At 34.1% G+C, this 24,983-nt stretch overlaps 3 protein-coding genes and 1 pseudogene across 4 annotated transcripts in view; 3 read left to right on the top strand and 1 right to left on the bottom strand.

Annotated features, from left to right (window-relative positions):
- The window catches only part of LOC144411707 (sulfotransferase 1B1-like), a 92,309-nt gene extending 82,296 nt beyond the window's left edge, over positions 1-10,013 (top strand). Inside the window, exon 7 of the mRNA XM_078113943.1 lies at positions 9,873-10,013. The gene's annotated coding sequence lies outside the window, so the exon portion shown is untranslated. The remainder of the gene's footprint in view (positions 1-9,872) is intronic.
- Positions 1,116-2,015, bottom strand: LOC144424439 (spermine synthase-like). Its single transcript, XM_078113778.1, has one exon. The coding sequence runs from the start codon at positions 2,013-2,015 to the stop codon at positions 1,116-1,118; it is 900 nt and encodes a 299-aa protein (XP_077969904.1).
- On the top strand, positions 8,197-10,607 carry LOC144424438 (sulfotransferase 1B1-like; annotated as a pseudogene). Its single transcript, XR_013476716.1, has 5 exons — positions 8,197-8,275; positions 8,688-8,859; positions 9,462-9,601; positions 9,645-9,700; positions 9,943-10,607. The product of XR_013476716.1 is annotated as a sulfotransferase 1B1-like (transcript).
- Positions 10,608-14,854: 4,247 nt separating this feature from the next.
- LOC144424437 (sulfotransferase 1B1-like) lies at positions 14,855-23,177 on the top strand. Its single transcript, XM_078113777.1, has 6 exons — positions 14,855-15,692; positions 15,962-16,180; positions 16,622-16,797; positions 16,908-16,924; positions 17,145-17,382; positions 22,647-23,177. The coding sequence occupies exons 1-6, from the start codon at positions 15,593-15,595 to the stop codon at positions 22,995-22,997; spliced, it is 1,101 nt and encodes a 366-aa protein (XP_077969903.1). The 5' UTR covers positions 14,855-15,592; the 3' UTR covers positions 22,998-23,177.
- The last annotated feature ends 1,806 nt before the right edge of the window (positions 23,178-24,983 follow it).

Here is a 24,983-nt window from a genome sequence, read left to right as displayed (position 1 = left end):
TTGGACTTATTTTTCTACCAACATTCTCTCTGCAGCTGCCGTAATTTGTCAGCCACTGTAACAAATCCATCAGTATGAGTGGGAAACGCAATGTGGATTCCGAATGACGTTTTTTAACAAGAAATGGAGAGACGTATTTTTTAAAGACAATATTCAAATGCCTGCTTAATTTGTGATGAACGGTTTCCAGTGTTCGAAGAATATAACAATACGAAACCTTTTTTTGTGAAGAAAACATATATATATAAGACTTTTGCCAACAATTGTTGACACAAGGGCTTAAAATCAGGGCAACAGCAACATCAGCTGGGGTAAGATGAAATACGCCGAGTAGAAAACATTTCCCTTTTCTTATTTCTGTCCACCCTCCTGTCGAGATATAAGTCATAAAAATTGATTCCCATAACCTAATCTCAATCCGCTATTTATTATATCGATCCGCCGAATTTATTACCGTTAAATAATAATGTCGAAAACACATTTCCTGAGCACCGCGATTATAATCTATAAAATGTAGTGAAAACATTTGAACTTTGTTGGAGCATAGTGCACACGATTTTCGAGAGGAAAGTAGTATTAATGTTTATTGTTAATTGAATTCTGATTATTAGAAGGGCAATATAGATATTTACTATTTCCACACGACACAGATAGCCAACGGCAATGTATGGAAGAGTAGAATGTACATAAAAGTTTGTTTCAAGAATCGAATTTAATTAGGCAATATATTTCATGCATTATAGGTGCTTTGTTTGAAGTATGTATCTAAATAGTAAAATTGTTAGTTATTAGGGAGTTATTGTGGAATATATTTTTGAAAAATATAATTATTTCAATCGTTTTTCTATTTAATATTTATTGTAGCACTTACTTAGGGCGACGTTAGATCTAGATTACAAGAATCAATGATTCCAGCCGAGTTTGAGCTGTAATGTAACGCAAGTTTTCCGTCTTCCACAGATTATCTGGCTGAGACACTCCATGCCAGAGTTACGAGAATGAATTTATCTTTATTAATATATATGATGACGATATGATAGCTCGAAGATAACAATAATCCGTCAGTTATGAGATAAATACCGTATTTCCCGGCGATACGAGTTATACGAGGCCCGTTACTGAAAGACATTTTGGAGACGACTTGCCGAAGTTCCGTGACTAACGAATACCCCATCATGCTTCAACACCTTCATTGAGTTAGCTAAAAGTTTAAGATTGAACTCCCATCTCTCTCCCACTGGTTCCAAAGATAATGGGATTGTAGCGATGTCATTTATTACGACATCAAATTCTAATCCAGTCTTGACAGCTTTTTCAAGATATTCTGCAGCATCTTCTATAACAATTTCATAATTAGGACCTGTCATGGAATCGAGTAGATTACCACATATTTCGCGAAAGTAGAGTTTTGTAACGTCTACCACTCGCTGGTCATATTCTACTGCCGTTATCATAGTGCTGCCCATATCCTTGATTCTACGAACAATACAAGCATCACCTCCACCCAATATAAGAACACGTTTCCCGTTGTAATCGACGTGTCCGAATCCTGATAAGGCATGAGAATAGCTTTCGTAGTCGTATTCACCTATGGTTATGTCATTATCACAATAAAGGCAGTTCCCAAATTCGATAGAGTGTAAAACACGTAGATGTTGCCTTGAGGTAACTTCGTCAAACACAAGCTTGTCAAAATCTCGTTCAACTAAACGAATACCATGGACAATATCGTAATGAGAAAATTCTCGACCTCGTTTCATGGCGGGAAGGCTATCATAAGGCGGTGTTTTTGGAATCTCAGCAAATTCTAATTTTCTGACTTTTTCATCCAATTCATTTACTAGATTCTTGAAATAAGCATTTTCAACACTCGTAGTATGTATGTCCAGTGTTAACAAGCCATTCTTCGCACTTTGTAGAAACACATTGAGTCCCTTGTTATTCGAGAAGAGGGCTGAAATATGTTTTTCGGTATTACTGTACACAAGAATGCATCCAATGTCTAAATGCTTCATGAGTTTTCCGATTTGACTCAAAAATTCATCAACTTTTCCATTTTTGAAGTTGAATAGAATCACAAAATTGAAAAACAAAAACCTAATTGTAAAAAAATAACACAAATATTTGAGTATGATATTATTTTCCACATGCATGTTTTTCGGTATTCATCGGTTTTAAAAGTTTTTTTATTATTTCAGAACAGTCAAACGTCTTATTGGATAGTTTATGTCATTGCTTCAATTTCGTAATCATTAGTTATCGATAAAAATCTTGATTCATCTATCTGAGAGCCCATCAAATATATTTTTCTGTTACATCATATTCGTGAGATTCTCTAGAACAGAGGTGACGAACCTGCGGCCCGCGGGCCACATGCGGCCCGCCAAGGACTTTCGTGCGGCCCACGAAGCATTCAGGCAATTCAGTGTATGTTTGGCGTAAAGTCACAAACCTCCAAGAACTGTACAGAGAGAACGGGATCGCAAGTGTTATTCATATTACTGGCAGCAACACTATTTCCAACACATCTATTTTTTGGATCATCGATACCTCTGACAATGGATCAAAATGAGTATTGTCGTAGCATAGTTACGCTCTCTTATCGGCAAACGCATACCGTTTAATAGAGAAGGAGTAATCTCACTTTATGAAAATGTGATATTTTCGTGCACGATACACGTGATACTTGGAAGTAATAAAAAGTTTATAACTTCTGTTCAATGATTAAGACAATGGTAAATCTCAAAAAAATGCCTACGTTTTAAAAATCAGTTAATCGTGATTAGAGGGATTTGTTTACAATTTTTGTATCCGAAGGCCTGCGAAATACGGATCTTCTGTACAAAGCCTCCATCCCTAATGCAAAATGTGAAAAAAAACACTACGTTCTGAAATAACAAATTAGTAACTATCCAGTTGCGGTTCGGTTTAGAAATGATTTGAGGTTTTGAATTTCCGACGCAATCTGGATTCTTAGCCCCCACCCACCCTAAAAATGTAATTGAATTATTTATAATTTACATTTGATTTTGAGCGGAGGCGTTTTTTTTTTATAAAGTTTTACAAATATGATGTTCTTGCATCACTGACTGTCTCTATCACAAGATATTCATATCAACGTCCGAGAAATCCCTAGATCTGCTATAAAATATCAAAGACTACAATTTATTTTAATCAGTACATTAAAAATTGATTTTGCATTAATACGCAGGTAGTAGACTCTAAACTTTTGTGTTAAAAATGCTGTGGTATTCGAAAGGAAATTCGGATCTCGAACATCCGAGCCCAGCGTTTATATTGCATTATATAATTGAATAACATCAACTGTATGGATGCCGTTGTTCCGTTTGTAGATGAAAATCAACAGGTATCATACGGTAGTACGACTAAAAATTGTGCGGCCCGCTAACTCAGCGGTGACTGATAAAGTGGCCCGCGGCAGCAAATGGGTTCGTCACCCCTGCTCTAGAATATCTGCAATATTAGCCAGAATTAAAGGCTAGAGTTCTGGATTACCAATGAAGTGTCGAGCCCGATTCAATCATCTGTGCATTATCAATGCATTTCATTTCATCTTCTTTTTTATTTCGCCTAATTCTCGGTATTTCAAAATCGCCTTTACCTATAACTAAAGCTCAATACATTCTGTCACGCCCCATTAGCTTCAGCCAGATACTGAACGATTCCCTTTCGCTGAGGCGAGCCTGTACCAGTGGAGTCACTGAAGCATATACAAAGCCAACCAAGACTCGTGCTCGAAATCAGTAGCATGAGAACCACAGTACCGGTAAATCGACAAAAATTAGAGATGGACTCATATGCTCGTTCATAATTTTTATCATTGACTGAGTTAAATTACCAAACTACGACGTCAATTACTTCACCCTGAAGTACTTTTCATTAACTGACGGAGCGCAATAGCGCAAAGCTATCTATCTACTTTTCAGCGATTGTTGACTGATGGGTATCTTTTGTATTCCCTGCTATTTGCTTTTATCACTAACTCAACAACAAGCAGACCGCATGGTGACAAATAAAAACAGGGTACGTACATTATGGAGGTTATTCATTAACGTACACGCCATCTCAATCCCGAAGAATTAGGGTTTATATTTGAAGTTGACACACATTGTCATTACATGCTCATTATTTCGTCTTCCGTGCTCCATTATTCACTGCGTTTAGTAAGGCTGTAAGGTGGCCTCTCAATTGCACTGAATATAGTATTGCACCGAATAGTGAATACAGTCAAAACAATCCTGCCTGCGGCACACATGCGTTGTCGTTTGTACGATTCCCTGCATATACACTTTAGCCGAGATATTTAAATATAATGTACAATTGAGCTATCCAACGCAAGAGCTATCTATCCAACATACAATATACGAGCATACCTGATTCTTGTAGTCCAGTACGGGAAAACGTAGAAATAATTCCAATAATTTTATGTGAATCATCTAGAATAGTCGAAAATCATTTATCAAAAACATTAAGGTGCTTGTTTATTGGATAAATTTTGTGCAATATACATGGAAAAATCAATGCCTATTGTTTGAATTTACTAATAATAAGCCTTTTTGTTCACATTTTGAGATATAATCAACCTTAAACTGGTAGTGCTGCTTGTTCCGAATGAATATTAAAATTAAGTAAACAAATGCGACTATAGTAACAATACTGAGTCGAGCCTATATATCACAAACTTTTGACCGGATAACTTCAGCTTAGTTTGTTCTGCAATCAATAAGAACATTGGAAAATCATCCCAATATAAACCTTGTAATACAACGCATCGCGCTGTATCATCAATCAAGCATCAGCACATCATTTATAATAAATATATTGATTGATATAGGTATGGTATCAAATGTACAAAACAAGTCGTCGTTCGAATAGAACTCTGTGGTTCAGTTTGTTTCGGAAATTACTTTCGAAGTTCATATCAAATAACATCGTATTCGCTATAATGTATTTTGAAATGCGATAACATCAAAGAGATACAGGCTTTCTGGTAAACCTTGTAATACAACGCATCGCGCTGGATAACCAGAAAGCCTGTATCTCTTTGATGTTATGAACGACGACTTGTTTTGTACATTTGATACCATACCTATATCAATCAATATATTTATTATAAATGATGTGCTGATGCTTGATTGAAAAATATTATACGATTTATAACTTACGTAGGGATCTTTTTATGAAACTCTTGAGGGTTTTGTTTTTCTAACTGAAAAAGGTATTTTTTTTGGTGATATGGTTTCTTAGTAATATAAATCGGTGATATGTATTACTCAAATTGGAAGATCCTTCTGCTTCTGATGCTTGGTCATTTTTTTCTCGCAATCCAAAACCTGGCCTTGCAGTATTTTTGCTCTACCATTCAAGCAAGACTTTGCTGTTTAATTATTTCTGCTGTTTACGCTCCATTCAACACTAACAAGATCAACATCGAGCCCATCAATAAAATATATCTTTTCGTCATTGACTTAAACTGTGAAATAAGGTGTTCTGTGGATATCAAAAATCAGTGCATGTATATAACAAATGTAGTTCACTTCGATAAATAGTGAATTGCTAGAAGTAGGCATACTATAAATACATTGTAAGCCTTTATATCTTGTTTACTCGTTTTATATACAGTTCCCTGTAATATATAATTCGTTTACCCCTAAACACTGCCGGATTGTTGCTATAGACATTATATTATGTTTTTCCAATTTTATAGCTATGAATTTATATATCAGTTAAGGTACAAATCGGATGCAGATTACTTGACTTTTGCAATTTGCAATGATGCCAATACCGAAGTACAAACTACTTAAGTTTCGAGTACCGTTGTTGTGAACCTAAAACTAAAAACGTTAAATATTAATAAGATAATGGAGCCTAAATATTGTCAAAAATAATTCATAACCGCATATTGTTTTCAGATTAACGTAAAGTCATCTTATTTATGCAAAATCATTTGTATTGCACGAAATTCTCTAAAAAATGCTACTTTTTCACAATATGAATATTTTGTCTAAAAGCCAGGAACCTAGAGCGAGGTTTTAGCAAAATACTACACAGGAAATATATTACATGGAAGCGGGTTTTTTCAAGTGATGAATTATCGTCAGGTAGAAACCCATTTTATGAACTCTGTTTTTGTTTTTATTTGAATGAATATGAATTGTTCGTTTTTTTTTATTAGATCTTTAGTTTTTCTAGAATTATCAGTCAGACAAAGAACGTACCTATTTTACTACAAACGAAGCTATAGAGAAAGATTTAAAAAGTGAAAAGGAAATTTATATTCTGGGAAGGAATCTTACTGATAAATAAGTAGATACAATATTCAAACACTTCATATTCAAAATACAAGTAAAAATAAATAGACAAATGACTCTCATGCCAAAAATGCAGAGATGAATTTTGAGTTGTCCAAATTCACGAAAAGGGGAGAAGTTGGTGACTGGAAGAATTACTTCACACTTAACAAAAATGCAGCTTTTGATGATCTCAACAAAGAGAATATGAAAAATAGCAATATTGATTTTTAATAATATTAATTTTAATATTGGTATAAGAAATGTATAATTTACGGCCACCGTTTGAGTTGCTTTTATGAATGATGAAAATGAACATACTAATGTTAAAGTTTAAGCAAAATATTATAAAGTGCAACAAATATATAAAAAATTTCGCTATCACATGTTTCAAATGAAACGATCACTAATGAGACATTTTTTCTAAATATTCGTAGCTAATCAAAGTTGTGCGCTGACTCACAAAAACCAGTTGTTTTTTCTTAGTGATTTTATATATGGCCCAGCGCGTATAAGTTTAAGATTGCCATTGTTAGCGCGTTGATACAGTTACATATGCATTGTAGATTTCGAAATATCGGGTTCTTCTCCGTATTGAGCTGTGTCGATCTATATGCATAATCTACATTTAATTTTATTCGTATATTATACACACTGAGATAACGGACGACGAGCCGATGAACAGTATGCTAATATCTGATTTCTTGCAATAAGGAAATGTAGGATATTGTTTGTTTTACTTCTGCGCTGGTACCTCAATTATATCTCATGTAACTGCCGAACTGCATTTGGACGATTGTGTTTCTGTTCATGGCACTCCAATTTTAGCAGGTTGCGTCCACAACCCGATCGATAGCGTTGTCCATATACATGCTGTGGTTAAAGATGTACGAGATAGCTTGAGGAACTTACACGGAAAGTCGGAATTTTATTGAGTCAAATATGTTGTGATGAATGTGGAAGATTGGACTAAAACTAGGAGAACTTTAAGACTGTGTTTGACTGTCTCAGTTGTTATACAGTCTATGCCTCCACCACTAACACCAGTATGTCGACGTACTTCACGTTATGTGTAAATCTTTATGTACAACTCACGGTGTTATGATGACGGTGAAATATAGTTCCGGCATGCGATATAGGAGTTTACATTCAGTATCAATGTAGCCCGTATTACAAATTTTCTTCTTCGATTTTAAATGCATGGATATATGCGGATACATACATATAAAATTAGTTTTACTTTATCCATGCATATCGCTAGGGCTGGGAATTTCAGGGAAAACACTTTGACCGTTAACCGCGTACAATTAACCGGTTAACCGCCGCGTGACGTTTGACGTAATAATTATAATTTCAGCTTGTTACGTCACAATGGTTATAAAGCAATTTCGCGTGTTCTTATCCCGGTATCGCTCAAAATTATTCACGAATCGAGATAGTTTCATGATTCAACTGCTGCAAAAGATAGGCAGCGTGGTTCGGCATGTGGAAATATTTTAGAAAACCCGATTCCGTTGTTAAACGTCATTTATGTGACAAATTTTTAGTGTTCGATGTGCAAATTCTACTTCGAGATATATATCATAAAGAAAAACGGCATCAACTGCACACTTGTTGTATGACATTGAATATCCGATTTTGCAATGAAATCGTGAACAATATATTTCGAAATCGACCGAAAACTGATTCTGAATTCATTATTGTAAATTTTCATTATCAGCAACCTTGGTACTTCCATTATTTTTCACATTTATTGATTCCTTACCCACACAGTTAGTAATATTTTTTTGAATATTTTTTTGGTTTGTCGGAGATGTTGAGGGTACGTTACTTATATCATTTTACGGCATCCAATGGATATAAAACACTATTGGGCAACAAAGAAATGGCTGCTGTGTATGAGGAAGCTCTGAAATTCAAAATTAGAGATGACGATGTTTTTATTGCTACTTATCCAAAATCAGGTGAGTGCATTGTAAAAGATGACATTCATGGATACGTGACATTCAAGGATAACTTATTTCTCGATCACATCCCCGACTAATTTAAAGTCGTATGGCAATAAAGTTACACATCCTGTCACGTTGAAAACAAAATTATGAAGTCAAAATTGTAATTCGGCTTTTCATTTTCATTTGTTTTTCCTTCTCACCTCTATTGAATATCAAATTATGGCATTGATTTTATATTACTTATATGACATCTTGTTTCTCATTTAGTTGATTCATCAATATTATCTTATACAATCTACAGAAAAGTGCAATTTCACAGTATGCAATGCTATGCGAAACTAGTCTTCTCAGTAAAATGTTTTTAATTTGTTTTCAAGTCGTACTAAACTTATAGAAGTTTATTGAATCATATACTGTAACGAAGGTACAACATGGATGCAGCAAATTGTTTGGTTAATATGAAACAACGCTGATACCAACGTTGACAAGGACAAGCCACTTTCGAGTCGAATTCCTTTTCTTGAAACAGTAGATATGACCGACAAGGTGTTATTGGGAATACAAACGCTGGAAAAATGGCAAAAGAATAAGCAAAGGTTAGTATCATATCTGTTTGATACCAGTCAGCAGCTAGTTTTCGGAAGCGACTGTCATAACGTTCGTAACATTCCACGAATTCTTTTCTTGATAACATTATCAAGTAAATACTAAAAGAAGCCAGAGATCGAAAAGTAGGCGCTTTGTCCACGTGGTTATATCAATCCGCCCTTTCAGCAATGAGTAATATGTTTTTGTATTTAAAACCTTTGAAAAGTGAATGTAATGGCGCTTTATGCTCCAACACTGACATGGGCAAACTACGGCCCGCGGGCCAAATCAGGCCCATTGAGTAATTCAATTTAGTCCGCATGATGCTGACAAAACCAAACTAAAACCAAATTTTGATGTTTCAGATTTTAAAAAATAGATCAAGGAATTTTTTGAGATAGCGATTAAATTTGGTTTTTGCACGAGGCTCACTGTTTTCTACTTGTCTAGGTCTAGGTGGGCAAAATTTGCGGCCATTGGTTCAAAAACATTGCCCGTAACATCTAATCTAAAACCGAGTGTAACACCCTTTTTGCAAAAATAAATTACGAAAGTTTAGAACTCCAACAAGTCAGTAATAACATTCAGTCCGCATATAAAATCTTTGCAGGCTAATAAAAACTCATCTCCCTTACGGACTCCTGCCTCAAGATATTCAATCGGGTAACAAATGCAAGATAATTTATGTCACCCGGAATGCGAAAGATGTTTGCGTTTCTTTCTACTTCTTTCACGTCATGAATATGCTACTACCGCACCCAGGAACCTAGAGTGAATTTTTAAAAAATTATAGCTCTGGAAATATCAGGTTTGGAAGCTGGTTTTCCTCATGTTCTCAAATACTGGGAGGTAAGAAAACTATATGAACGAATTTTTTATTTTTTCATCGTAGAAAAACACGTATTCTACTACACCTCACCACCCCGTCAACCTTGTCCATCAATCTTTTTAGCAAATTCGAGGCTTCAAGATCTTTGACCTTCTTGTCAATATATTCGAACATCACTCTCTTGTTTTCTAGAAGTTTCAGACAGACAAAGAACGCATTTACTTTACTACGTACGAAGCTATGAAGAAGGACATGAAAAAAGGAAATACTTACTGTATCCAACTTTCTTGGAAAGAAACTAACAAATGAACAAATAGATATCATATTCAATCTTTGCACATTCGAGAGTATGAGCAAAGACAAAAGTACAAATTACTCACATGGTAAAAATTTGGGAATGGATTTTAAAAAGTCAAAGTTCATGAGAAAAGGTGAAGTTGGTGATTGGAAGAACTATTTCACAATAAATGAAAATGCAGCTTTCGATGAACTATACGAAGAAAAAATAAAAGATAGTGGGCTTGACATTCCTTTCGAATTGTGATTTCAAAATTGAATTTGAATTTTTTAAATACATCAATTGGTGATTTCTTCATCATACTAAATATCAGATATATTGGATCATTCTCATATTAAAACATAAAACAATATTAGGTTCCAAATTATTTATTTATATATCCATATAATATTCAAACTTATATTATCTGATATTTCAAAGTTTTCGAAATTTTATTGACATACTTTTGCATTTGATATAGATTGTTTCAAATATTTGATTTATATGCTAACCTGCGTTATCACTATTACTCTTTTGTAAACATTTACAAATCCAACCATGCGAATATGTACTGTCAAATTTACTTACCCAACTTCTATATGTAGGTTGAAATGTTTTTTTTTTTATATTCACTGTAAAGAATAAATGTGATTTTGCAGTTGTTGGTAATTGATTTGGGTGAGGTAGCATAAATTTCTATCTTCTTGCGTTAATGAAATTTAGCCACTTGCATTTTCCGTTTAGTGTGAGTTTGTGTTACATCAGGTACCAGATATTCTTTATGACACTCCATTTATTAAGTTACTGTACACAAATATTTTTCTCTTCGCTTCTCGCCTCATTCAACGTGTTACACCTGACTTTTGCAACATTTCTTGCATCTTTTCGCATCGCAAAACTCAGTCCTCTGAATCATACCGTAGAGCAGGGGTCGGCAACCTACACCGGATCCGGCCCGCGGAGCAATATAATCCGTCCGCGAAGCTTCACTGAATTATAGTAACAAAACAGCTGTTTATATTATAATTATATTCTTTACGTAACAAAATGAATCATGAATAAGAATCTATCGTTTAGACAAAATATATATAGTTCAGCATTGACGCGTGAGTTGACGGCGAGGCCGTTTTTGAGAAGACCTTATTAATATATTTTAATTTGAACTATTCCTTCTGTGAGTGGACAATACATCGTACAAATTGAACAATCCATCTGCATCAAACGCTTGATCATTATTTCACCGCATTTGAATGCAAAGCCTGGCCTTGCAGTATTCTTGCTCTACTATTCAAGCAAGACTTTGCCGTTTAATTATTTCTACTATTTACGCTCCATTCAACAGTAACAAGTTCAACATCGAGCTATTAGAATTTGTTACATTATCTACGAGTTGCCAATGATGCGTTGAATTGTCAATTCCATATAAGTATTTTGCATAAGGGCGTAACTTAAAATTAAATAGTGTCTACCGCTCTTGGACATCAGTTTGATACAGGTAAGTAAAAAAAAACTTTTAATACCTGGATTAGAATGAAATAGGCGCACTTATTTTATATTAACTAATATGAAAGTTATTCTTTTGACATCAATAGAATATATTTCTCCGTACTTGACTTAAACTGCGAAATAAAATATTCTGTGGATATTAAAAATCGGTGCATGTGTATAATCAAATATAGTTCACTTCAAAAAAGTAGTGAATTGCTAGAGTTAGGCCTAAATGAGGACGATGTAAGTCTTTATATCTTGTTTACTCGTTTTGTATATACTTCGCTGTGATATATATTTCGCTTACCCCTAAACACTGCCGGTTTGTTGCTAAACATTATAATAGGTTTTCTCCATTTTATAGCAATAAATCAGATTGCTTGACTGATTTTCAATGATGCCGATACCGAGGTAAAAACTACTTACGTATCGCCTTCCACAAAATTCCCCAAAACTAGTACTTTTTTCCCATTATGAATATTTTGCCTTGTCCAGGAATGTGATTTAGTTTTTCTAGAACTATCAGTCAGACAAAGAACGTATCAACTTTACAGATGTCGCGCGTTTTGGTGTTTGTTTTTATCTATGGTAGCGCTTTTAGATGCTTTCTGCTTATGGCTTTGAAATATCTCGGGTAGTTATGACAAACCATGGATTTTTAACCTGAATATTTGTGATATGGCGCCGAGTAATATCATATTTCTATTTCAGTAAAACGAAAAACAATTGGCAAACGCTTTTATCCGCATTTCAATGCAGTTTGAAGTTTGAGAAACGAATGACTTGAACTACCGACGTTTTTGAGGCATATTATCATCTTTTGGATTTTCAAAGTTGCTATTTCTTCATCCGTTTTTCGCCCTTTCACTCGCGTTACTTATACAACAAAAGACATTCACTCTCCCTGCCGGCGACATTATTGTGACAAAACAAAGACTATTTCTACATGGGGTATCGGAATCTAAGGTTACACAATAACGTTCAATTTCTTTAACCTTGCACGAAATTAGCTTCCCCAATATAAATTTAGGATAGGGCTCCTAATTTCAGCCGTTCAGAAAGATGTGGTTCGGCGGAATCTTGCCGAATAGCTCAGGAACTCGGTAGGCATGGAAAGGTTAAGACCCTCTGTTGTAAAGAGTGACGAATAGGTTTTAGACATTTGATATTTTAAAACAACTTCTCCGATGAAAGTTAATTAAATATGGGAATTTGTTTAAATATTTAAAATTTTACTATCACATGTTTCAAATGAAACGATCACTAATGAGTCTCAATATTTTTCATAATTATTTGTAGCAAATCAAAGTTCTACGCTGGCACACAACTCCAGAAACAGTTGTCTTTTCTCAGAGATTTTATGCAACAGCGCGGATAAGTTTAGGATTGCCATGGTTAGAGCATAGATACAGTTGCACATACAGTGTAGATTTGAAATATCGCGTCCTTACTCGTCTTGAGCTGTGTCGATCTATATGCATAATCCACATTTAATTTTATTGGTATGTCACACACCAGAGTGGTCCAAACCCAGGCCCATGGGCCACATGTGGCCCGCAGCTTCATTTTCTGTGGCCCGCGTCGCATTCGGAGAGCAATCATATTGCATTCCGTGTTGTTTCGTCGTCATAAAATCAATTAAAAATAATCCTTTGACATGTTGTTAGTCATAGTCAAGTCAAGTTTATTTTTTCTAACCAGTAAAATATTAAACGGTGCAAAAAATTAGCAAAAATTAAAGAACATAATTTTACTGGGGAAGGGAAGGCGCGGGGAACCAAAGTTGGTTATCTAGCAGCGGCACCCAAAGTTACATCACTAATGTCACTGAATTGACTAGTATTATGGCTAACTGAGACAACTAGCAAAGTTGAATGATGTGTTGGGAGTCTATATTGTTATCTGACTTTTTATCGTTTTAGTCGGGAATAAGCCTATATGCTAACAACATAGGAATCATAGATAACTAAAAATCGAATGCGGATTCTATTAGCCTAGGATGGCAATGCCTGAGAACTATGTGTTTGCAGATTTTTTTGCACTCTTTACCTATTCTTGGCACTATTGTGACCTGCAAACAATGCAAAAATGATTTTGTGGCTCCCGAAACCGACAACCTTGGACCACCCTGTCATACACACTGGGGCAGTGGCTCCCAACCAGGGTGCCTCTGCACATTAAGGTGCCGCAGAAAGATTTTGGTGTGCCGCGAAGAGATTTCATATTTGAATTAATTTCAAGTGATTCCAATCCCTTGAATTCTACAAGAATTATCCCATGGCTCTTGCTAACAAACAGAAACGACAAAATTGAGGAGTCATATTTCAGGTATTTGGGTATTGTTTTAATTCTAAGTTTTGCTTTGTAAATGTCAACCAAGGTAACAAATTATTGTGCGAAATTATCCCCAAGTTTGACCGAGGAATTATTATGTGACTAGTAGACTATTTAAACTCAAATAACATTTAAGATTCACGCAATGACTTTGCAGGGTTTTTATTCACCCTTTAATACGAAAATAAAACAGACATAATAGGAAAGTAAAATCATAAGAAGGTCAACTATCGTCTTTATAAATATCCGCATTCCGACGTCAGAAATGATAATATTGTTAGCTTAAAATTGGGACAGTTAATTTACAATCGGTGGGGAGAAAGATCAAAACCGGCGTAAAAGATAAAAATCAGAATAAAATCCCGAATTCACTTTTTAACAGCCGTCTTTAACATATGTCGCCCATGTGAACGCATAGTTCTCCCAGAGATATAAAACCAAACGTTGCGTAAGAAATAGTCCTTGTAAAAAAGAGAGGACGGACGGAAATAGATCACCAACATTAAAATGCCTGGATGCTCATTGTATGTGTTTTAAAAATATCCTATATTCGACAATTCGTTAAAAATATTCGAATTATTCGGTTCAATAAAAATATTTTATTTTGTCCATTCTTGCAATCTGTAATCATGCCAGTATTCAGACAAAACGCGTGGGAGCACAAACACTGATGCAATGAAACTTAATGATAAAACCCTCATTAAATTTAGTAAATTGCACTACTTCATGAAAGCGTAGTGGAATTGACGATTATTTCATATCTTTCTATTATTTCACGGTTATTTTTCGGATAGTTTCTGCGGTCTGAAAAGTCGACATAGTAAATGCTACAATTTTGGCCATCAAATCATGCTCGGGCCCTGCACGAAATTCATAACGTGAAAAGATTAGGATGAATTAGGTTGTGCAAAAGTGAGAATACCTGTGATAATAATAAGGCTACACCCAACGGAAGGGCGAGAAAAACTAAAGCGTATTCGCGTCACGTATTTCCCGTGCGGACGCGAATCTTTTACAATAATGTGAGGTGCTCCGAAATTAGGATATGTCATTTCCATTTTAAAAACAGGATATATATGTTATATTAACAAGAATAGATTTTTCTTCATCTGATCTGCTATGTTTTTTATTATTTTAAAATAGCTCAATAGTGCCGCGACATAAAAAAGGTTGGGAACTACTGCACTGGGGTAACGGACGCCGAGCCGAGCACAATATGCCAATATTTGTTTTTTTGCAATAAATCAATATAGGAAATTGTTTGTTATTTCTTCTGCGCTGGTATTTTAATTATATCTCATATAACTGCTGAACTACATATATACGGTTGTATTGCCGTTGGTGGCAATCAATTTTAGCAGGCTGCGTCCACAATTAGCGGCCCATCCATGGCGTTGTCTATATATATACTGTGGTTAAATATGTACGAGATAATTAGGATGTTTGATCGAATTGAGATGAATCGTAGTTTGCATTTTATTTTTTCCTTAATATAACCAAGGGGAAATGAGACGCATAAAACCGACGCAACAGCCTCATGCGGCTTGCGAGCTGCGGGTCGGCCACTCCAGGCTTAATCCAAGGGCCGTAATTATCTTCGATGCAATACAATACAAAAAATTGAATGCATTCATATTCATCCTAACATTCCTGAACGACATGGTAAAAGTATTCGCTAAATCGTAGTGTGGTTGTCGACGTTCAGTAGAACACAATCCTCGCGACAATTTCTTTTTTACCTTTGTAAATAGCTTCATAAAATTACGTAGAGAATTCTGTGATAAAACTGAAAACTTGGATTAGATCATCAAGAATGCAAGTTTTTATTGTACTACCATTAGCTCTTACTACTGCGTTTTTATACGCAAGAACAAGATGGAAATCAATGCGAATGATTGACAGATACTCTTTCAGTAAGTAGTTATATAAATAGTACTGTATACCAAAATCTGCTACGAGGTTCCATCTTTTCTATAATATATACTGTTTGCCGGTATCATTTGCAGTAATACGAAATGCAATTAGTCCAGTTTTAACTAAATTGAACTTTTAAATAATCTAACTAAAAAAAATATTGCTTAGTAATATTTCCAGAGATTAAACATTTTCACGTTACATTGTTCATCCTTGCGCTAACATTTTATATTCGGAGAATATTTTAACAGGATAATTCAACTTTCAGAAGTGAAGCTGATGATTAAACTCGGAATAGCACATTTGCTTCATATGACTGGTTTGTCACAGATATTGAGGGTACGTTACCTATATCCTATATATTATACTGCATCCAATGGATATAAAACGCTATTAAGCAACACAGGAATGGCTGCTGTGTATGAGGAAGCTCTAAAATTCAAAATTAGGGATGATGATGTTTTTATTGCTACTTATTCAAAATCAGGTGAGTGCATTGTAAAAGGTGACATTTATGGATAACTTGTTTCTGGATCACATCTCCGCATGATTTTAAAGTTGGATGCCAGTAAATTTACACATCCCCGTGGCGTTGAAAATAGAATTATGACGCCAAAATTGTAATTAGGCTTTTCATTTTTATTCATTTTTCATCTCACCTGTATTTATTATCAAAATATTTTTACTACTTATATGACCTGATTTATCTTTTTTAGTTCACGTCCCTTTCTCGCTAAAATTACAAATACTTCATTGAACACAATCTACAAAAAAGTGCAATTTCACAGTATGCAATGCTATGCAAAACTAGTCTTCCCAGTAAAATGTTTTTAATTTGTTTTCAAGTCTTTCCAGTAAAATGTTTTTAATTTGTTTTCAAGTCGTACGAAACTAATAAAAGTTCATTAAACACTTTACTTTAACGAAGGTACAACATGGATGCAGCAAATTGTTTGGTTAATTTGCAACAATGCTGATACCAACGTTGCTGAAGACAAGCCACTTTCGAGTCGAATTCCCTTTCTTGAAGCAGTGGATATGACGGACAACGTGTTATTGGGAATACAAACGCTTGAAAAATGGCAAAAGAATAAGCAAAGTTTAGTATATCATATAACTGTTTGATACAAGTAGCTCGTTTTCTGAAGCGACTGTCATAACGTTTGTAAGATTTCAATTCTTTCCTGATAACATTATCAAGTAAATACTGAAAGGGGCCAAAGACCGAAAAGTAGGCGCTTTGTCCACGTGGTTATATCAACCCTTCATTTCAGCAATGAGTAATGAGTTTGTTTATTTAAAATCTTTGAAAGTGAATGAAATGGCGCTTTGGGCTCTAACATTTCATCTTAAACCGAGTGTTACAACCTTTTTGCATTACATAAATTCCGATTTTTTAGAACCCCAACAATTCAGTAATATCTTTCAGTCAGCATATAATATCTTTGCAGGCTAATAAAGACTCATCTCCCTTACGGACTCCTGCCTGAAGATATTCAATCGGGTAACAAATGCAAGATAATTTATGTCGCCCGGAATGCGAAAGATGTTTGCGTTTCTTTCTACTTCTTTCACGTCATGAATATGCTACTGCCGCACCCAGGAACCTGGAGTGAATTTTTAAAAAATTATAGCTCTGGAAATATCATGTTTGGAAGCTGGTTTCCTCATGTTCTCACATACTGGGAGGTAGGGACACTTTATGAACATGATGCATGTAAATAGCTTCTTGGCGAATGTGAAATCTGCGCTCATTTTTCATATTTAATCATCAGAAGTAATTATATATTAGGATAAGACACGAAAATAATCGTTTAATGAAATATTTATTGCCTGATAAGTATAGGCTATTAGTTGAGTTTAGTGTTGGACAATAACTTATCCAACCCATCCATGCTTTATAACACATGTCAACACAACAGCAATGTGTTGAATGAAGCTACAATGGTTATTTGAAAAAAATAACTTCATAAGATAGTTAGTCTTGAATTATGTTCTAAATTTTTGCGCCCCATTCAAAAATCTATGGTATTCCGTGACTGTCAAACCAAAATGTAAAAAGCTGTTGTTACTCATTTTGCATTGATTTTCAATTAGGCAAATATACCATGCTCAAATTAACTTATGCTCTTGTCTTTATTACTTATTGGAAGCACAGAAGAAGCATATGGATCCTTTTGCTAAATTCTTGTTGTGGTTGGGATGATTGCCACAACAAATGGAATAACAGATTGCATAATTATAATAATTGAATATGGAGATAGTCGATAGGAAGCTATTACTCTCAGTATATTTTCTTTATTAAATTTTTTTTTGAGTCCTGGAAAACGATATTTTACGCTAATTTTTTCTGTTTTATTTCATTATAGAAAAACACTTATTCTACTACACCTCACCACCACGCCAACCTTGTCCACCAATCTTTTCAGCAAACTCGATGCTTCAAGATCTTTGACCTTCTTTTCAATATATTTTGAGCATTGCTCTCTTGTTTTCTAGAAGTTTCAGACAGACAAAGAACGCATTTACTTTACCACGTACGAAGCTATGAAGAAGGACTTGAAAAGGGAAATAGTTGCTGTATCCAACTTTCTTGGAAAGAAACTAACTAATGAACAAATAGATATCATATTTAATTTCTGCACATTCGACAGTATGAGCAAGGACAAAAGTACAAATTACTCACATGTTAAAAATTTGGTAATGAATTTTAAAAAGTCAAGGTTCATGAGAAAAGGTGAAGTTGGTGATTGGAAGAATTATTTCACAATAAATGAAAATGCAGCTTTCGATGAATTATACGAAGAAAAAATAAAAGATAGTGGACTTGACATTCCTTTCGAGGTGTGATTTTGAAATTGAATTTTTTAAATACATCAATTGCTGATTTCTCTGTTATAGTGAATATCAGATAAAACGGATTATTCAAATATTACAACTTAGATCAAAATTCTGTTCCGAATTATTTCTATCTTTAATTATATATTCAAACTCATATTATCGTGTATTTCGTAGTTTTCGACTGAATGAAACTTTAATGACGTAATTTCGAATTCGATGCTCGTAGATTGTTGCAAAACGAATCAAAACAAGTACGAAATTAATTCTGTGAGGTAATAAAAACATATGGATTGTTTCAAATATTTGATTTATATGCTAAACTGTATTATCACTATTACTCTTGTGTTATAATTTACAAATCCAACTATGCGATTATGTACTGTCAAATTTACTTATCTAACTTCTGTGTGTGTTGATTTTTTTTTTAAATTCACTGTAAAGAATAAATGTGATTTTGCAGCTGTTGATAATTTATTTGGGTAAGGTAACACAAATTTCTATCTACTTGTGTTAATAGAATTTAGCTACCTGTATTGCTATATCGAAGCTTTAAAAAAAGATTTGAAGGGGAAATAAATTTATTATTCTGGGAAAGAATCTTACTGATAAACAAATTGATACGATATTTAAACAACGCACATTCAGGAATATAAGTAAAAATAAATGTCCAATTGACTCTCATGCCTAAAATGCAGGGATGAATTTCGAGTTCTCGAAATTCACAAAAAAGGAGGGAAGTTGGTGACTGAAAGAATTACTCCACACTTAACGAAAATGCAGCTTATGATGAGCTCGGCAAAGAGTAAATGAAAAATATCGATATTGATATTCAATTTTGGTACAAGAAATGTTTAATTTTTGGCCATCATTTGGGTTGCTTTTATCAACGATAGAATTTATGTACTGATGTTAAAAAGTTGTAACCTGGCACACAACTCTAAAAACAAATGTTTTTTCCTAGCAATTTTATATATGGCACAGCATGGATAAGCTTAAGATTGCCATTAGCGCATTGATACAGTTGTACACATGAATTGTAGATTCGAAATATCGGGTTCTTTAACGTATTGAGCTGTGTCGATCTATATGCATATTCTACATTTAATTTTATTCGTATATCCTACACACTGGAATAACGGACGACGGAGTCGAGAGTCAATATGCTAATATTTGATTTCTTGCAATAAAGAAATGTAGGATATTGTTTATTTTATCTTCTGCGTCGGTACCTCAAATATATCTCATATAACTGCCGAACTACATTTGGACGGTTGTGTTACTGTTGATGGCAATCAATTTTAGCAGGCTGCGTCCAGAATTGGATGCCTATCGATAGCGTTGTCGGTATGCATGCTGTGGTCAAAGATGTTCGAGATAGTTTGAGGAACTTACATCGAAAGTCGGAATATTATTGAGTCAAATTTGTTGTTATTAAGGTGGAAGATTGGACTATTACCACTAGCATCGCTGCAAATTTGTTAAAATTCTAAAACTTGAAGAACTTTAAGACTGTGTGTGATTGTCTCAATCCTTATACAGTCTATGCGTACACCTTTATGAAAATCTTCATGTACAACTCATGGTGTTATAATGACGATGAAATATTGTTCCGGCATGCGATATAGGAGTTTACATTCAGTACCAGTGTAGCGCGTATTACAAATTTTATACAAATATATACAAATTTATTTTGGTGATTGTCGATGTTTAGTCGAACACAGTCGAACTCATTGTCGTCACGAAAATTTTTTTTTTTAACTTTGTATTTTGCTTTATAAAATTACGTAGAGATAATTTCGGAATAAATCATCCAGGATGCAAGTTTTTATTATACTATTAATAGCTTTTGCTACTGCGTTTTTATACGCAAGAACAAGATGGAAATCAACGCGACTGGTTGATAGAACCTCTTTCAGTGAGTAGTATATAATAAGTACTATATGTAAACCCTCAGTCGTATTGGTGTCTTTAATTATAACTCCATTCTTTCATACCTTATGGAGAATCTTACCAAAATCTGCTACGAGGTTTCATCTTTTCTATATTCTATTCTGCTTGCCGGTATTTTATGCAGTAATACGACATGCAATTAGTCCAAGTTTACCTAAAAAAAATTTTAAATAATCTAACTAAAACAAATATTGCCTGGTAATATTTTCATAGATTAAACATTTTTCACGTTACATTGTTCATTCTTGCGCCTACATTTTATATTCGGAGAATATTGAGACAAGATAATTCTACTTTCAGAAGTGAAGCTGATGATGAAACTTGGAATAACACATTTGCTCCATGTGACTGGTTTGTCGGAGATGTTGAGGGTACGTTACTTATATCATTTTACGGCATCCAATGGATATAAAACACTATTGGGCAACAAAGAAATGGCTGCTGTGTATGAGGAAGCTCTGAAATTCAAAATTAGAGATGACGATGTTTTTATTGCTACTTATCCAAAATCCGGTGAGTGCATTGTAAAAGACGACATTCATGGATACGTGACATTCAAGGATAACTTATTTCTCGATCACATCTCCGACTAATTTAAAGTCGTATGGCAATAAAGTTACACATCCCGTGACGTTGAAAACAAAATTATGAAGTCAAAATTGTATTTCGGCTTTTTATTTTCATTTGTTTTTCCTTCTCACTTCTATTGAATATCAAATTATGGCATTGATTTTATATTAATTATATGACATCTTGTTTCTCATTTAGTTGATTCATCAATATTATCTTATACAATCTACAGAAAAGTGCAATTTCACAGTATGCAATGCTATGCAAAACTAGTCTTCTCAGTGAAATGTTTTTGATTTGTTCGGGTCGTACTAAACTTATAGAAGTTTATTGAATCATATACTTTAACGAAGGTACAACATGGATGCAGCAAATTGTTTGGTTAATATGCAACAACGCTGATACCAACGTTAATAAGGACAAGCCACTTTCGAGTCGAATTCCTTTTCTTGAAACAGTAGATATGACCGACAAGGTGTTATTGGGAATACAAACGCTGGAAAAATGGCAAAAGAATAAGCAAAGGTTAGTATCATATCTGTTTGATACCAGTCAGCAGCTAGTTTTCGGAAGCGACTGTCATAACGTTCGTAACATTCCACGAATTCTTTTCTTGATAACATTATCAAGTAAATACTAAAAGGAGCCAGAGACTGAAAAGTAGGCGCTTTATCAACGTTATCAACCCGTCCTTTAAGCAATGAGTAATATGTTTTTGTATTTAAAACCTTTGAAAAGTGAATGTAATGGCGCTTTATTCTCTAACACTGACATGGGCAAACTACGGCCCGCGGGCCAAATCAGGCCCGTTGAGTAATTCAATTTAGTCCGCATGATGCTGACAAAACCAAACTAAAACCAAATTTTGATGTTTCAAATTTAAAAAAATAAATCAAAGAATTTTTTGAGATAGCGATTAAATATGGCTTTTGCTCAAGGCTTACTGTTTTCTACTTTTGCTTTTGTACCACCATAAATATTGTTCACAAAATATAACTTTTTACGTTACACTTACATGGCCCGTCAGTCTAGGTGGGCAAAATTTGCGGCCATTGGTTCAAAAACATTGCCCGTAACATCTAATCTAAAACCGAGTGTAATAACCTTCTTGCAAAAATAAATTCCGAATTTTTAAAACCCCAACAAATCAGTAATATCATTCAGTTCGCATATAAAATCTTTGCAGGCTAATAAAGACTCATCTCCCTTACGGACTCCTGCCTCAAGATATTCAATCGGGTAACAAATGCAAGATAATTTATGTCGCCCGGAATGCGAAAGATGTTTGCGTTTCTTTTTACTTCTTTCACGTCATGAATATGCTACTACCGCACCCAGGATCCTGGAGTGAATTTTTAAAAAATTATAGCTCTGGAAATATGAGGTTTGGAAGCTGGTTTCCGCATGTTCTCAAATACTGGGAGGTAAGAAAACTATATGAACAAATTTTTTTTTCATTATAGAAAAACACTTATTCTACTACACCTCACCACCCCGTCAACCTTGTCCATCATTCTTTTTAGCAAATTCGAGGCTTCAAGATCTTTGACCTTCTTGTCAATATATTCGAACATTACTCTCTTGTTTTCTAGAAGTTTCAGACAGACAAAGAACGCATTTACTTTACTACGTACGAAGCTATGAAGAAGGACATGAAAAAGGAAATAGTTGCTGTAGCCAACTTTCTTGGAAAGAAACTAACAAATGAACAAATAGATATCATATTCAATCTTTGCACATTCGACAGTATGAGCAAAGACAAGAGTACAAATTACTCACATGGTAAAAATTTGGGAATGAATTTTAAAAAGTCAAAGTTCATGAGAAAAGGCGAAGTTGGTGATTGGAAGAACTATTTCACAGTAAATGAAAATGCAGCTTTCGATGAGTTATACGCAGAAAAAATAAAAGATAGTGGACTTGACATTCCTTTCGAGTTGTGATTTAAGAATTGAATTTAAATTTTTGAATACATCAATTGCTGATTTCTTTATCATACTAAATATCAGATATAATAGATCATTCACATATTAAAACATAAAACAATATTAGGTTCCAAATTATTTATTTATATATCCATATAATATTCAAACTTATATTATCTGATATTTCAAAGTTTTCGAAATTTTATTGACATACTTTTGCATTTGATATTGATTGTTTCAAATATTTGATTTATATGCTAACCTGCATTATCACTATTACTCTTCTGTAAACATTTACAAATCCAACCATGCGAATATGTACTGTCAAATTAAATTAGCGAACTTCTGTGTAGGTTGAAATGTTTTTTTTTATATTCACTGTAAAGAATAAATGTGATTTTGCAGTTGTTGGTAATTGATTTGGGTAAGGTAGCATAAATTTCTATTTCCTTGCGTTAATAAAATTTAGCCACTTGTATTTTCCGTTTAGTGTGAGTGTGTGTTACATCAGGTACCAGATATTCTTTATGACACTCCATTTATTAAGTTACTGTACACAAATATTTTTGCTTCTCGCCTAATTCAACGTGTTACACCTGATTTTTGCAACATTTCTTGCATCGTTTCGCATCGCAAAATCCAGTCAACTGAATCATTCCGTGTAGGTACGTGAATCTTGAATAAGAATCTATCGTTTAAACAAAATACACATAGTATAGCATTGACGCTTCAGTAATCGTGAGGCAGGGCGAGGCCGTTTTTGAGAAAACCTGTATTAGTATACTTTGATTTGAATTATTACTTTTGTGGATGGACAATACATCGTACAAATTGAAAAATCCATCTGCATCAAATGCTTGATCATTATTTCAACGCATTCGAATGCGAAGCCTGGCCTTGCGGTATTGTTGCTCTACTATTCAAGCAAGACTTTGCTGTTTAATTATTTCTAATATATACGCTACGCTCCATTCAACACTAACAAGTTCAACCTCGAGCCATTAACATTTGTCACTTAATCTATGTTTTGCCCATGGTTCATCAACGATGCGTTGAATTGTCAACTCCGTATAAGTATTTTGCATAAGGGCGTAACTTAAAATTAGTTAGTGTATACCGCTCTTGAACATCAGTTTGATACACGTTCGTTAGAAATCTTCTAATACTTGGATTAGAATAATTTATTCGCATATATATTGTACTAACTATTATAAAAGTTATTCGCGTGGCATCAATAGAATATATTTCTGTATTTATTATTATTATATATGTATATATAATTCGGAACTGCGTATTTTTTCAAATTAATGGAAATTATTTATGCTGCACGAAATTCCCCAAAGAGGGGTACTTTTTCCACGTTATGAATATTTTGCCAAGTTCAGGAATTTGGAGGTTTTAGCAAAATCCTACGAAAGAAATATATATATCATATGGAAGCGGGTTTTTTCAAGTAATGAATTGTCGACAGGTAGAACCTATTTTATGAATGCTGTTTTTGTTTTTATTTGAATGAATATGAATTTTCAATTTTCTTTTGGGATTAGGTATTTAGTTTTTCTAGAATTATTAGTCAGACAAAGAACATATCTACTTTACTACATACGAAGTTTTAAAGAAAGACTTGAAAGGTGAATAAATTTAGTATTCTGTGACGGAATCTCACTGATAAACAAATATATACGATATTTGAACACTGCACATTCAAGAATATAAGTAAAAATAAAAGTGTACAAATGACTCTCATGCCAAAAATGTAGGAATGAATTTCGAGTTGTCCAAATTCACGAAAAAGAGAGAAGTTGGCGAGTAGAAGAATTACTTCACACTTAAAGAATATGCAGCTGGTGATGATCTCGATAAAAAGAGAATGAAAAATACCGATATTGATATTCAATTTTGGTAATAGAAATGTATAATTTCCGGCCATTATTTGGGTTGTTTTTATTAATGATGCAACTGAACATACTGATGTTAAAGTTCAAGCAAATATCAAAACATTAT

This window comes from Styela clava, chromosome 6 (genome assembly GCF_964204865.1).
Source record: "Styela clava chromosome 6, kaStyClav1.hap1.2, whole genome shotgun sequence".
Classification (NCBI taxonomy): Eukaryota; Metazoa; Chordata; class Ascidiacea; order Stolidobranchia; family Styelidae; genus Styela; species Styela clava.
This window is presented reverse-complemented; position numbering and strand designations above follow the sequence as displayed.

Bases quoted from the DNA above. Each gene is read 5' to 3' on its own strand.
- LOC144424437 (XM_078113777.1), top strand. From the start codon at position 15,593: ATGCAAGTTTTTATTGTACTACCATTAGCTCTTACTACTGCGTTTTTA. The intron at 16,181-16,621 runs GTGAGTGCATTG...ACTTTAACGAAG, and splicing joins TGCTACTTATTCAAAATCAG to GTACAACATGGATGCAGCAA. The intron at 17,383-22,646 runs GTAGGGACACTT...CTTGTTTTCTAG, and splicing joins ATGTTCTCACATACTGGGAG to AAGTTTCAGACAGACAAAGA.
- LOC144424439 (XM_078113778.1), bottom strand. From the start codon at position 2,015: ATGAAGCATTTAGACATTGGATGCATTCTTGTGTACAGTAATACCGAA.